Source organism: Naumovozyma castellii, chromosome 6 (assembly GCF_000237345.1).
Source record: "Naumovozyma castellii chromosome 6, complete genome".
In the NCBI taxonomy this organism is placed as follows: domain Eukaryota; kingdom Fungi; phylum Ascomycota; class Saccharomycetes; order Saccharomycetales; family Saccharomycetaceae; genus Naumovozyma; species Naumovozyma castellii.
Window position 1 is genome coordinate 815,851 of NC_016496.1, and position 12,587 is coordinate 828,437.

The 12,587-nt window shown below is 40.3% G+C and overlaps 4 protein-coding genes across 4 annotated transcripts; 3 read left to right on the forward strand and 1 right to left on the reverse strand.

Annotated features, from left to right (window-relative positions):
- Positions 1 to 1,547: 1,547 nt before the first annotated feature.
- Positions 1,548 to 2,093, forward strand: NCAS0F04090 (uncharacterized protein; the record flags this gene model as incomplete). The annotated part of the gene is made up of 1 exon (XM_003677198.1): positions 1,548 to 2,093. The coding sequence occupies one exon, from the start codon at positions 1,548 to 1,550 to the stop codon at positions 2,091 to 2,093; it is 546 nt and encodes a 181-aa protein (XP_003677246.1).
- A 2,231-nt stretch (positions 2,094 to 4,324) lies between these two features.
- NCAS0F04100 (uncharacterized protein) lies at positions 4,325 to 5,236 on the forward strand (the record flags this gene model as incomplete). Its single annotated transcript, XM_003677199.1, has 1 exon — positions 4,325 to 5,236. The coding sequence occupies one exon, from the start codon at positions 4,325 to 4,327 to the stop codon at positions 5,234 to 5,236; it is 912 nt and encodes a 303-aa protein (XP_003677247.1).
- Positions 5,237 to 7,811: 2,575 nt separating this feature from the next.
- On the reverse strand, positions 7,812 to 8,690 carry NCAS0F04110 (type I glyceraldehyde-3-phosphate dehydrogenase; the record flags this gene model as incomplete). Its single annotated transcript, XM_003677200.1, has 1 exon — positions 7,812 to 8,690. The coding sequence occupies one exon, from the start codon at positions 8,688 to 8,690 to the stop codon at positions 7,812 to 7,814; it is 879 nt and encodes a 292-aa protein (XP_003677248.1).
- A 1,269-nt stretch (positions 8,691 to 9,959) lies between these two features.
- NCAS0F04120 (uncharacterized protein) lies at positions 9,960 to 11,885 on the forward strand (the record flags this gene model as incomplete). The annotated part of the gene is made up of 1 exon (XM_003677201.1): positions 9,960 to 11,885. The coding sequence occupies one exon, from the start codon at positions 9,960 to 9,962 to the stop codon at positions 11,883 to 11,885; it is 1,926 nt and encodes a 641-aa protein (XP_003677249.1).
- Positions 11,886 to 12,587: the final 702 nt, after the last annotated feature.

Sequence of the window (12,587 nt, forward strand, 5' to 3'; positions counted from 1 at the left end):
TTTTCAATACCAGGATTCCTCGTATTATATATTTTGTTCAGATAAATTTCATATGCAGTTCTCTTGTTAATGAATACACCAATTAAACGCGAACCTAATGTACTTATTGGTCTAGTATTTTTTTTAAGCTCTGCTAAAGTGGCTTTTAGAATCAATACCAAACATATCAGAACAGGTGATGACACGTTCATTACCAACTACAAGAAGTTCAAACACCCCATCTTGCTGTCCTTCTGTTTTTAACTTTAGTATGTATCGACCTATATATGAAGAATACGAATACGGTTTTTCTTGGGAAATCGTTCGAAGTAAATAACCCCAGGAAAAGTCATTCCTAATTTAATTCTTACAACATATACTAAAGTTAAAAACTAAAGGACAGCATGACGATGTAATTTAATTTGTTGTAGCTGGTAATAAAGATGTCATCAATTTTTGGAAAAGAAAGGATCCCTTTGTTTAAGAATTTATTGCGACAAATGTAAGTAACTACACAAATAATCATAGAATTAGCACCTGGGAGTTCTTCAGAATGACAATGATTCTAAGGAAACCAAAATAATACTGAATTTAAAGGAGAACTAATTTTGGTACCCTATTTTTTGGTTAGACGAACAAACAAAGGCAAGAAAAAGGAAGCAAAGAAAAAGTATTATGAGCTTCATTAAGGTGGACTCTGAACATCAGGTTATCGATAACTTTCTTCTTCGAGAAGTCGATGGAACTAGGCATGTTAAAAATTTCAGCTATTTAGATCATGTTATGGACAATGCACCAGACGTAAGGTTCTTCCAAAACAAAACACATCTTCTGCGAGCGTTTCTTTCTCTTGGCATCGTCTTCCATCTATAGGTGCTGTTTTGCTACTTTTATTTAGTTGTTGATTCAGCTACCATCAAAATTTTTAGTATGAACTTTTATTGATTTCATTTGCTATTGGCGATTTGATTTTAAGTAGAACTCCAAAATTATTTAGCACTGGTAACAAATCATTATATTATAAAGACATCATTAAAGAAACTGGATGCACCACAGGAATAAGGCCCGCTTATAAATAATTTCTCTTTCATTTTATAATGATTTGCTCATAAAAGGATATCTTTCCAACCCCTCATGATACATATAATATCGGATTCTTAACTATAACGACATCATAGTAATCTTCAAAGCTTTACGCTGGTTGGAACAAACCACATAGAGCATGTTTATGAGCTTGTTCATTCTCTGAATATATACATTTTTTACACACTGTTTTGATGCATATCTTATTACATTGAATTTTGAGTCCAGACCCCAACCTAGGGGTAGCTTTTGAGGAGCCATCTGAAGACAGAAACATTCAAACAACAATATTATAGACTAGACAGAGGAATAATGGAGCAGATTATATTCTGATATACTAATGTTTCTTTCTAGAAAATCGATGAGCTTAAAAAAGAAATTTGAAGTAGAAAGCGGCTTTTTCTTCCCCTTAATGTTAGATGCGCCGAAAATCTTGTTCAAAAGACAGATGATGAACTAATGTTCCTTCACCATCAACTACAAAAATGGCAAGACTACTACAATCTAAGAGAAGTAATAATCTAATGGACCCTTTTCAATTTCAAGAAAAATACCAGCAGGTGGACGAACAGCAGCAGAATGAAGAGGAAGAACAATGTGGGATTCTTGATAATGGATTATCAAGGACCAAAAAAGTAACCAAAGATGTTAGTGTTATCATACAACCAGCGGACCAAACTCCTAGTGATTTTGAACAAACTAGTAGTAAGCTAACTAATGTGAATGACACCAAAGAAGATATTTGGGCTCAAAAGAAATGGTTAGATATGTTCTGTTTTACCACCATTCTCATCATGAAGACTTTCGCCGTTCTACAGATATTTTTCCGCTTCCATGGTATGAGTTCTTTCGACTTCTACATGACGAATATTTGTGCAGTTATACAGTTGATGCTAGGACTTGCTAGTGCCTTCACTCTTTGGAAAGGATATGAAAGATCTTTTGTTGATAACATTTTTGTATGTTTTTATTGTAGCTGGGGACTTGATATACTATTTTTTTATCTATTCAAATGGAGAAAGATGACATAGGATCTGCGGTAAGGATATCGAAAGATATTGGGGAGCCACGAACTGTTGATAATGATAAAACCAGATAATATGGATCAAGGTTTTTGTTTGAGCATTATCAATTGTTTTTCCCCAAAGATTGATACGAGAATAAAATTTAAAACCAACACTTTAAGTTGTCAAATCGAGCAATAGTATAACACACATGAGGTATTCTAACCCCTAACTATTGGGACAAAATGTCACGGCCCAAATTTAGTTCACATATTTTTTAGGAATTCCAAAACCACCCAATTATGGTCTTTATCGCACTATGAGGTCAGCCTAAAATGACAGTAATACGATATCAAGAAGATGAAGTACAAAAGGCCATTCCATATTTAATTATGGAGTCCTTGATCAGATATTGAGTTTGTCAAGTTTAAATAAATCCCAATATAATGTTTAATAATAGGCGAAGTTACTTATTTCAACAGCTTCCTAGCGATGATTGGGTGACCATTAATTTTGGATATACAGCTAACTCTGAGAGCTTGAGGATAATTGTTGGTAGTTTTTTGACCCACATAATATTATAGGTATTAGTATTACATGCCGGTGAATGAGAAATTGATATTTTTAAATACCGTAAAGGTATTGCCCGGATTTGAACTTTTGTACCGGTGTTTTTGTTTGATAAATGTAGTCATCTTTGAATTATGGTGTGGGAAGCTATGAAAAGCACTGACGTTATTAAACATGTCTAGGGTCATATAATAATAACTGCTAGTATTTAGGACTGAAAATGTAAAGTACTGTGGCCCAAAGTTTATGCAATTCTATTGTCTAATATTATTTGAATGTCTTATGTACACTCTTAGCGTAAAAAAAGTTGACAAATCTTGAAACTATAAGAACAAAAGATCATTGAAGATGTCAAGATCCGTGGTAACTTCATTAGATATCCATAATACGGGTCCTATAATTTTGCTAGTATGGTTTCTTGTGCAAACTATTGGAGCTGCTGTAGTTGAGTAATGCTATTTAAAGTGTAGTAGGCGGTCAATTCAAGTTTGGTTTGGTCTTGAGAGTCTTAGCTTAATTCCTGGGGTGATCTGAGTTGATACTATAGTCATGACCAAGGGCTTTACTTTGGGCAACAATAAATTTGCTTATTTTAATTACACTCAACTAAAGTGTCTGATGCCCAGTAAATAAAAGCAAATATTTCAAGGAGTATACATCTTAAAAGAACACCATTTGTTAGGTTTTAGGAAGCTATAGCGAATGGATCAGGCAAAATATAATATAGGACGGGTGGTATTAACAAGGTCTAGTGAACTCCATATTATGGTCTGAGTATAAATTATGGACAATGTTGTCCTTGACTGTGTGGCAAATCATAAAATTAGATAAAAACTATTACTGTACCAATTTCAAAAGGCGTCTGGGGTGTGCTTTTAGTATTTCCATTGAATCATTTAATTTCAGAACCATAAAAATATGCATTGTGAAAATTCTGGAAGAAATTCTTAATATATAAAAAAGTAGTTACAGTTCTAGTTTTTTCAAGTAGGAGGTATTGCAGTTTGGAGTATTGTCTTGTGAAATTGAAACATCTGGTGAGGCTTTCGGCTAAGTACCAAATATCAATGTGAAGGAAAATCCATAAAGCTTGTACCTTTCCAAATGCTTCAATCTTCTGAGAAAAATGGCTAATTATAGTTTTGCCATAGTTGCCTTTTTGATTTAGTGCTGAAGAAATAGTTCAGTTATATACCCATATCTTGAAAAGTTTCCCATCGCATTTGTTCAATTTTAAGTTGTAGTATTGGAATAAATTCTTTTATCTGTGCATAAAAGATGAGCCCATTGAAGAGAGCTTACCCATTAGGCCAGAAAAAGTCATATCTAAATATGCAGTATTGGCACATACCTGAGCTGATCCTGTCTGTGCACATTACTCTATAAATCTCGATTCAATTATTCCGTTTCATGCTCAATACTTTCACTTTTCTGTCTCTTTTAGTCTACACTAGGCACGTGACTTTCTGCGCCGAAGCTCGGCATTAGAAACATGAAAGACTATCTCTTACTGTTGATGAAAATTGTGGTTACAAACAAAATGCACATGCTGTCCAGGGCTATTCTCGTTTTAAGTTGAGGATATAAATAACGCCTTCTTATTTAAGCGTCTCGAAACGAATACGCCCCATTTTTCATATAAAGTAACGTTGTAACGTACCGAATATATCACTCACTATACCATTGCTATGAAACTGTTAGCAGCATATAGCATTGCAGCTTTGTTAGCCGTAACATTGGCATCTGATAAGTTACAGAGCGAAGAGAAAAATGAAGCTGATCATCCTGTTTCGATTCTACAAAAACTGGCATTTCCATATTATGCGATGTTTGCGACATCAGCCCAATGGATATACGGTTATTTCGATGCTGAAATGCCAATTAACACAAAAGTCGCTTGGTGGACAGTTTTTCTTGCTGGCGACGGACTTAATTCAGCTAAGGATATTGTGCAAGCATGCAATACATGCAAGGCCAGACATGAAGATCCCCCTGGTGGCTCTTGTACCCAAGATACAATGACGGCCGTACAAAGTGTTCTTCTAAATTTAGTTGCTGGATATATAGGGTGGCACTTAACAAATTCAAACACTTTCAATCGCAGTTTAAAGTGCCAAGATACAGAAAATCTCTCGATTGTAGAAAAGAGTGCAATTATGTTTCACACTTATGTTTTAGCAGGCTTTCGGAGAATAATCGGTTACTGCAATAGACCTTTGCCAGTTTGGGTAGAACCTGGGTGGTGGGTAGCTCTCGTTATTGTAGATGGCATTATATTTGGTAGAGCTACTCAAATGGAGAACGCTTACAACTCATGCGTGGCCAATCATATAGATCTTCTTAGCGGATCTTGTCAAGATGACCTATTGACTGTCTTACACGGCATTGTAAGAACTGTTACATTTGGGATTATACCAAAAATAATTATTTTATTCAGCAAACAGTGTCACGTCTGCCATGGAACGCTAAAAAGAAATGATATGTGTTTAGAAATAGGCGAGAAATCAAAATCAAAACATGAAACATTAAACACCAATGGAACGCTCCATAACAATTTAAAGAAAGATGAAAATGACTTTCGAGTGCCAGGGAGAAATTAATCTGGGGGAATGAAAATTGACGCAATGGGACTTTGTTTTTCTTTGGTACGTTGAAGAATGGTTCACACAAGACTACTTTAATCGGACTATATCAGCATGTCTGGGACTTCGAGGGGGGTAGAAGAGGCAAAATAAAGCACGGCCGGCGGCACTAATTTTATTTTATTTTGTTAGAATTGAAACAAGCATTAATTTTGTTGCCACCCTAGAATTGAGGAAGCGAACTAGCCAAGGCAAAAGAAAGAAGAAAAAAAATGTTATATTATGAGTTTCATTAAAGTGGATCATGAACATTGGGTTATGATAACTTCTTTGTTCCAGAAATCGATGGAATAAAATATTTAAAAAACTTCAGCCTTTCACATCATTCTATGAACCAGTACTCTAGACGTAAAGCTGGTTCACAAAATTTAATCAATACCAAATATCTTAGAGATAAATACCCACACACATACCTTATCCCATGTAAGTAAGAATTACTTTTTAAACATGTTCAAACCTTCACATATGAATTCTATCGCAAAGATGAAGGTTGGTTTAAAATTAATTCAAACTCATCAAAAAGGAAAAGAGATAATGCCATACCATTCACAGTTATTCTTTTTTTTTTTAAAACCGGTCCTACCAAATATTTATATTTTCAAGATATTTCTTTACAAGAAAATTTTGCTACTCCAACTTTTAACAGACTAATCTATTCAGGTAATCGTTCATTTTTTGGGAAGTCATACTGCCCTATTACGTTGAAATTGAAACTATCTGACAAAAAATGCTCTTGGAATATGGATCTGTTAAATCCAATAACCAAAAGATATCAACATAAATGGCTACTAATGTTTACAAAAATGTTAGAGAAGAATTTAAAGAAAGACCAATTGTGGAGTCTTTTCATTCTTCTTCAGGGAATAGGGAAGCATTCCCCAAGGAGTACAGATCCACTACTTTTATTAGCTATGCCCGAACTTTTGCTATTACCCCCTACTTAATCGATAATTTCCAGAAATTTAGTTTTGGAACACCTAAAATTTGCAGAAACATTGTAATACCTCTTTTGAAAAGGGAATCTACAATGGAGGAAAGGATCGAAAATATACAGCGATTTCTTTTGTTGTCTTTACGACGCTGGAGACAGTACATTAGTATTTATTAATATCTTATTCAGAATATTGGCATTTAATCGGAGTGATTCCACAGAGACAAAAAATGAAGTGAAAACATTGACACATTTTAAAATTACTGTGGATTAATAATTGTAACCATAGCGAATGGCATAGTATGATTATATTTCTACCTCGATAATTTGAATCTTTGGGGAGGCAGCAGAAGAACGAAGAAAAATGAGCAGGAATAGCTGAAGTAAGTTTTCCTTTTCATCTACCCCAACATTCGTTGGGTATATGTGTTCAGTTAGAGATGAATTTCAAGAAAGAAAATGGGCAACCATATTATAACTGGAAGGGTGAGGTACGTCCTGCATTTATGAGGATACTTTGAATAAAAAAATGATTGTTGGCAACTGATATTGTTGCGGTTATAAATCAAAGGTTATTTCGTTTTAGATGAAAAATGTACAAGATTTGTGTCAAATAGGAATGTGAAGTGAACATACTATTTCTCTTAAAGTAAAAACTTTCGTTCTAAAACAAAACCCTTCCTCTTATTGAGTTTTCCCTCTTAACGTAACGTTCCATCCATAGAGACCATACTGCTACTTCTACCCATTTGTCAATTTAACTACAATATTGATAGGGTGTTGTTTAAAATGTATGCTCATAGCTGAGCTATTGGATACTTTTAGGGAACTTCACTTAAATATTGTTCTCAAACTATAGGCTTTACTTATTTCTTAATCTAATTCATTACAAGAATTTAAAATTGATTATAGTACTCATCAATTGTGCATTATCTTTGTTTCCAATTCCAATTATCTTCTGCTACTTAGCTGCCACTATTTGTTGTCAGTTTAAAGCACATATACTTCGAAAGAAAGTATTTTTTTTTCTATCCATCGTTGTGCGTTGCTAATTCGTTATTTAAATTTAACGCTAAGGCATTCACGCTTCGTAACATATGTTTCTCTATTATGGTCAATATTTTTAGAGGCATATAATCATATTGTGTTCATTTTTCAATTACTTCTGCGATAGTTGAAATTTCTCTTAAATTTTTGTAATTAATGTGTGTTGCTTTCGATATAGTTTTTTTTAGCTCAATGTTTTACCTGATTTACTCAATACCCCAAATGGTTTCCCCATTTGATTCAATGCGTTCTCTAACGTTTCTTGTTTAACTAAGGTGTCAAGTCCAAAATGTAGCTATTACATATAAGAAAACCGAACATCATAAAGGAGCAAATGGCTAAACAAATGTAAAGGAGCAAATTGCTAAACAATATAACTAAGAAAAATCATGTTTTTCATAAATAGTCATTTTCTTCTATGGCATAATTTACTTAGATATATAGGAAAATAATATTTATAATTAAAAGGTCATAATATATGTATTTTAAAAGACTTCACTTCATTGAAGCAGGATAGTGTAGAAAAAAGAGGGGAATTCGACCATGACTTAATGTTTAATTCCACGAAGCCTTGGCAACATATTCGACCAAATCGACAACTCTAGTAGAGTAACCATATTCGTTATCGTACCAAGCAACCAACTTGACGAATTTTGGAGATAATTGAATACCAGCAGTAGCATCAAAAACTGAAGAATGGGAGTCACCTAAGAAATCAGACGAGACAACAGCATCTTCAGTATAACCCAAGACACCTTTCATCTTACCTTCAGAAGCCTGCTTTACGGCCTTCTTGATTTCATCGTAGGTGGTTTCCTTAACCAGCTTGACAGTCAAATCGACAACGGAGACATCCACGGTTGGAACTCTGAAGGACATACCGGTCAACTTACCTTGTAACGATGGTAAGACCTTGCCGACAGCCCTAGCAGCACCAGTAGAGGCTGGAATGATGTTAAAAGAAGCAGCTCTACCAATTCTCCAGTCTTTGTGGGATGGACCATCGACTGTTTTTTGAGTAGCAGTTTCAGCATGGACAGCAGTCATCAAACCTTCTTCAATCCCGAAAGCATCGTTAATGACCTTGGCCAATGGAGCCAAACAGTTGGTGCTACAAGAGGCATTGGATACAATCTTTAAATCAGGAGAATATTTCTCTTCATTAACACCCATACAAAACATTGGAGCGGTACTGGAAGGGGCCGTAATAACAACCTTCTTGGCACCTGCATCAATATGCTTTTGAGCAGAGTTTAATTCTTTGAAGATACCAGTGGAGTCAACAGCAATGTCAACGTTGGAAGCACCCCATGGCAAGTTAGCTGGATCTCTTTCGTTGTAGACGGCAATTTTCTTACCATCGATAATCAAATTCTTCTCGTCATGTGTAACGTCACCAGTGTACCTACCATGAGTGGAGTCGTACTCGAACATGTAGGCGGCATAGTCATTAGAAATGAATGTATCATTAATAGCGACACCATTATGATAGCTCGAGCAAAAAAAGGATTGGACGCCCGGCCGAAAAACCACATCCCTGAGGTGCGCCTCGCTGATAGGTGAAAAACACTCGACTGACTTCGGCCGCCGTATGGGCACTCCCCCGCGAACTTTTCTGAGAAAACAGCAGGTGGTCGGGCGCCTCGGAGGGAGTGGGAAAAAACATCCACCACTCGGATTTTCAAGTCTGGAGGTCGGCCTGTGCGGCGGAGGTGACTTGGGCGACGGTAGGTAGACGGAAACCCAGCACCCACAGCCAGTGGGTAAGTAGCGCAGGGACAGCCAAAGTAAAGATGTTAGTGTGTATATGTTTAGATAGCGTGTATAAGAGTGTACGTTTGTAGTTTAAGGTCAGTTGGAGTGCTAGTTGTCGAGACACGGTCGGTGTCACAGTGTATTTCTAGTCTTACACAGCTGTCACCTTGCACAGGAGCCTGGCTCACCTGGGTTTCCACATTTAAACACAAAAAGCGTACTACTTTCCGTTTTCATGCATGTCTTCCCTGCACCAACGCGTCAGCTCGTGTTCTTTCCTCTTTGGGCCGTGGCCGCGTTCCCCTGTGGACGTGTTTGGCGTTGTTTTTTCTCTGGCGATGGCGTCCGCTTTTCTGGGACAAACGAAGAAAAACAGAATATATAACTGGGCCAAATTTCATTCCCTTAAACCACACTCTCTCCCCTTCCCATCCCACCAAACAACCATTCGCAAATCCACCACCACCATGTTTTACATTTCAGATAACGTCAGCGTTGTCGATGGATTTGTCGTGTTAACTATTGAAAAGGAGGGTGCTTCTGTCCGCAAGGTTGTCAAGAAGTTCCACCCAAGAGCAAGCTGTTCCTGCTGGAGGAGCGCACCAAGCTGGCCAACTACGCCCTGGTGGACCTGGACGAGTACCACACCGCCTTCCCCGGCTCCGACCTTGTCCCCGTCCCCAGCTCCCAGCTCTTCTCCGTCTGCACCACCTCCAAGAGGCTCTTCTACACCACCCCAGACGGCTTCCGCATTGTCAACAGCAAGACCCAGACAGACACAGACGCTGCTCCCAGGAGTACACCGTCATCCCCGTGGTCTACAAGGACAAGCCCACCAAGTACCTCTATCTCAGGGACGAGACCCACTCCACGCAGTACCTGCTCGCCGACGTCACAGTCGACAGGGACATTGTGCACTCCAAGGACTCGTCCTTCTTCGAACAGGAGATGAATGTGGGTGAGATCGTGTTCACCGAGAACGATCTGTCCGTCTTGGCCGGCTTCCAGCAGTACAAGGCCCAGTTTGCAGAGGACATCTACTCCTACTTCTCCACCATCTACTCCGAGGTCAGGTCCAGGTACCACCGCCGTCCGTACCTGTCCTCGTTCCACCGTCCAGGCTACGGGGAGACCTTCCCCAAGGACCTGCAGATCCCCACCATCCAGAAGTACAGCTCCATGGGGTCTGCCTTTTTGTTTCTGGCGGAGGTGTTCCCACAACTCTCCTTTGCCGAGGACTTTACCTGCGAACATGAACAGAGTCCGCCCAAGTCCATTGATGCCATCGCCTCGTGGTTCACTTTCAAGCTGCTACCGGGCTCTGACAACGAACTGTGGTACCTTTTGGTGCGCATCTGCTGCTACAACTGGCAGGACACCTCCGTGGCGTACCCAGCTCTCCACACCTTGAACTCCTTTCGCCAGCTGGTCGACTCTATCCGGGCCCTGGCCACCTACTCTGTTCTCTACCGGTTTCTCCATGCTGGGGCCATCCCCGGTGACTCTACTGCCGATGAGATCTTCTTCACCAAGAAGAGTGAGCCATGGACCTGGACCAACGTCATGTACCACAAGCTGACCGTGGCGTACCAGAACTACACCAAGTTCAACGTCAGGGTGTGCAAGCCAGACGCCGTGCTTATCTCCGGCAAGAAGTTCTCCCGATCCTACATCAGGGAGTTTTACGCCAACGTCAAGGAGCGTTTCGAGTCCAACCTCTCTGACCTGCGTCAGTATTTCGACAAGGTCTTGTCTGTGCAGGCTGTTGCCGATGCCACGCTGAACTCTCCCACTGCCATCGATGTTGCTGAGAATAGAATCAAAACCAAGAATTCGCTGTTGCTGTTGATCAACGAGACGGCTCTGGCCAATGTTGTTCCTGATTTCAAGCCCAATGTCACCATCGATTCACAGGAGGTCGCCAGGTTAGTCGCTGATATGGGAGTGTGTGTCATGTGGATGATCTACTTTTCTGCCACCGGGCCCTACAGGTTTCCTGATATGCTGATACTGAAGTATGCTGGTAACCAACGTAACCTGTTTGTGGACCCTGAGTCTCGCTGCCTGGACATCATTACTGAGTATTCCAAAAACAGAGAGGGCAATCCAATGTGCAAGACCCTGGACAAGGTCACCTCAGACCACCTTTTCTACTACATCATAGTTGCACGTAACATGCTGAAGCACGCCGTGGGGACCGAGTATGCTGATATGAAACGGGACCTGTTCAACGAGACCAACGGTGCTGCTGAGGAGTCGTTGCTCAACGGCTACCTGGCTAGGTCCATTGGTGACGGGATCAGTGCTGATGATATGGACCCGGTTAGGTACTCCAGAAACGTGGTTAATTCTTTTGTCTTTGTGGACTGCACCTCCCATTCGCTCATGCACTATGCCAGGTTCTCTGCGTTCCTCAAGCTCTACCCCATGTCTGTTAACTGGAGCATGCGTCTGCCATTCCGGGAGATGAGGCACGGTATGATCAAGCTGGTGCGTGAGTACGTCAAGGTGGAAGGGGAGGACGTGGGAGTGTCTGCTGCCAAGGAGACGCTGGCTGGTCATTCTGCTGCTACTGGGCTGGCCACCTACGGTATTGACCATGAGAAAGGTCTAGCTGCTGATGGCTCTCTTGAGAAAGTACGCTCCCTGGTCAATGCTGCCTGGCACCACTGGCTGGGTCTTGGTTACGGCTCTCCTGCCGAAGATGGTGAGTCTGATATTGCTAAGAATTCCTGTGAGAAACGGTACTTCCATCCCAGTGGCTCCATCAAGGACACAATTATGAAAATTTACCGAGGCCAAGATTCGAAGCGCGACCGAAAAAACATATATTGGAAGTGCGCCTCGCTAATAGGTGGAAAAACCATGGACTGACTTCGGCCACCGTACGGGCAAGGTCCCGCGAACTTTTCTGAGAAAACAGCAGGTGGTCGGGCGCCTCGGAGGGAGTGGGAAAAAACATCCACCACTCGGATTTTCAAGTCTGGAGGTCGGCCTGTGCGGCGGAGGTGACTTGGGCGACGGTAGGTAGACGGAAACCCAGCACCCACAGCCAGTGGGTAAGTAGCGCAGGGACAGCCAAAGTAAAGATGTTAGTGTGTATATGTTTAGATAGCGTGTATAAGAGTGTACGTTTGTAGTTTAAGGTCAGTTGGAGTGCTAGTTGTCGAGACACGGTCGGTGTCACAGTGTATTTCTAGTCTTACACAGCTGTCACCTTGCACAGGAGCCTGGCTCACCTGGTTTTCCACATTTAAAACACAAAAAAGCGTACTACTTTCCGTTTTCATGCATGTCTTCCCTGCACCAACGCGTCAGCTCGTGTTCTTTCCTCTTTGGGCCGTGGCCGCGTTCCCCTGTGGACGTGTTTGGCGTTGTTTTTTCTCTGGCGATGGCGTCCGCTTTTCTGGGACAAACGAAGAAAAACAGAATATATAACTGGGCCAAATTTCATTCCCTTAAACCACACTCTCTCCCCTTCCCATCCCACCAAACAACCATTCGCAAATCCACCACCACCATGTTTTACATTTCAGATAACGTCAGCGTTGTCGATGGATTTGTCGTGTTAACTAT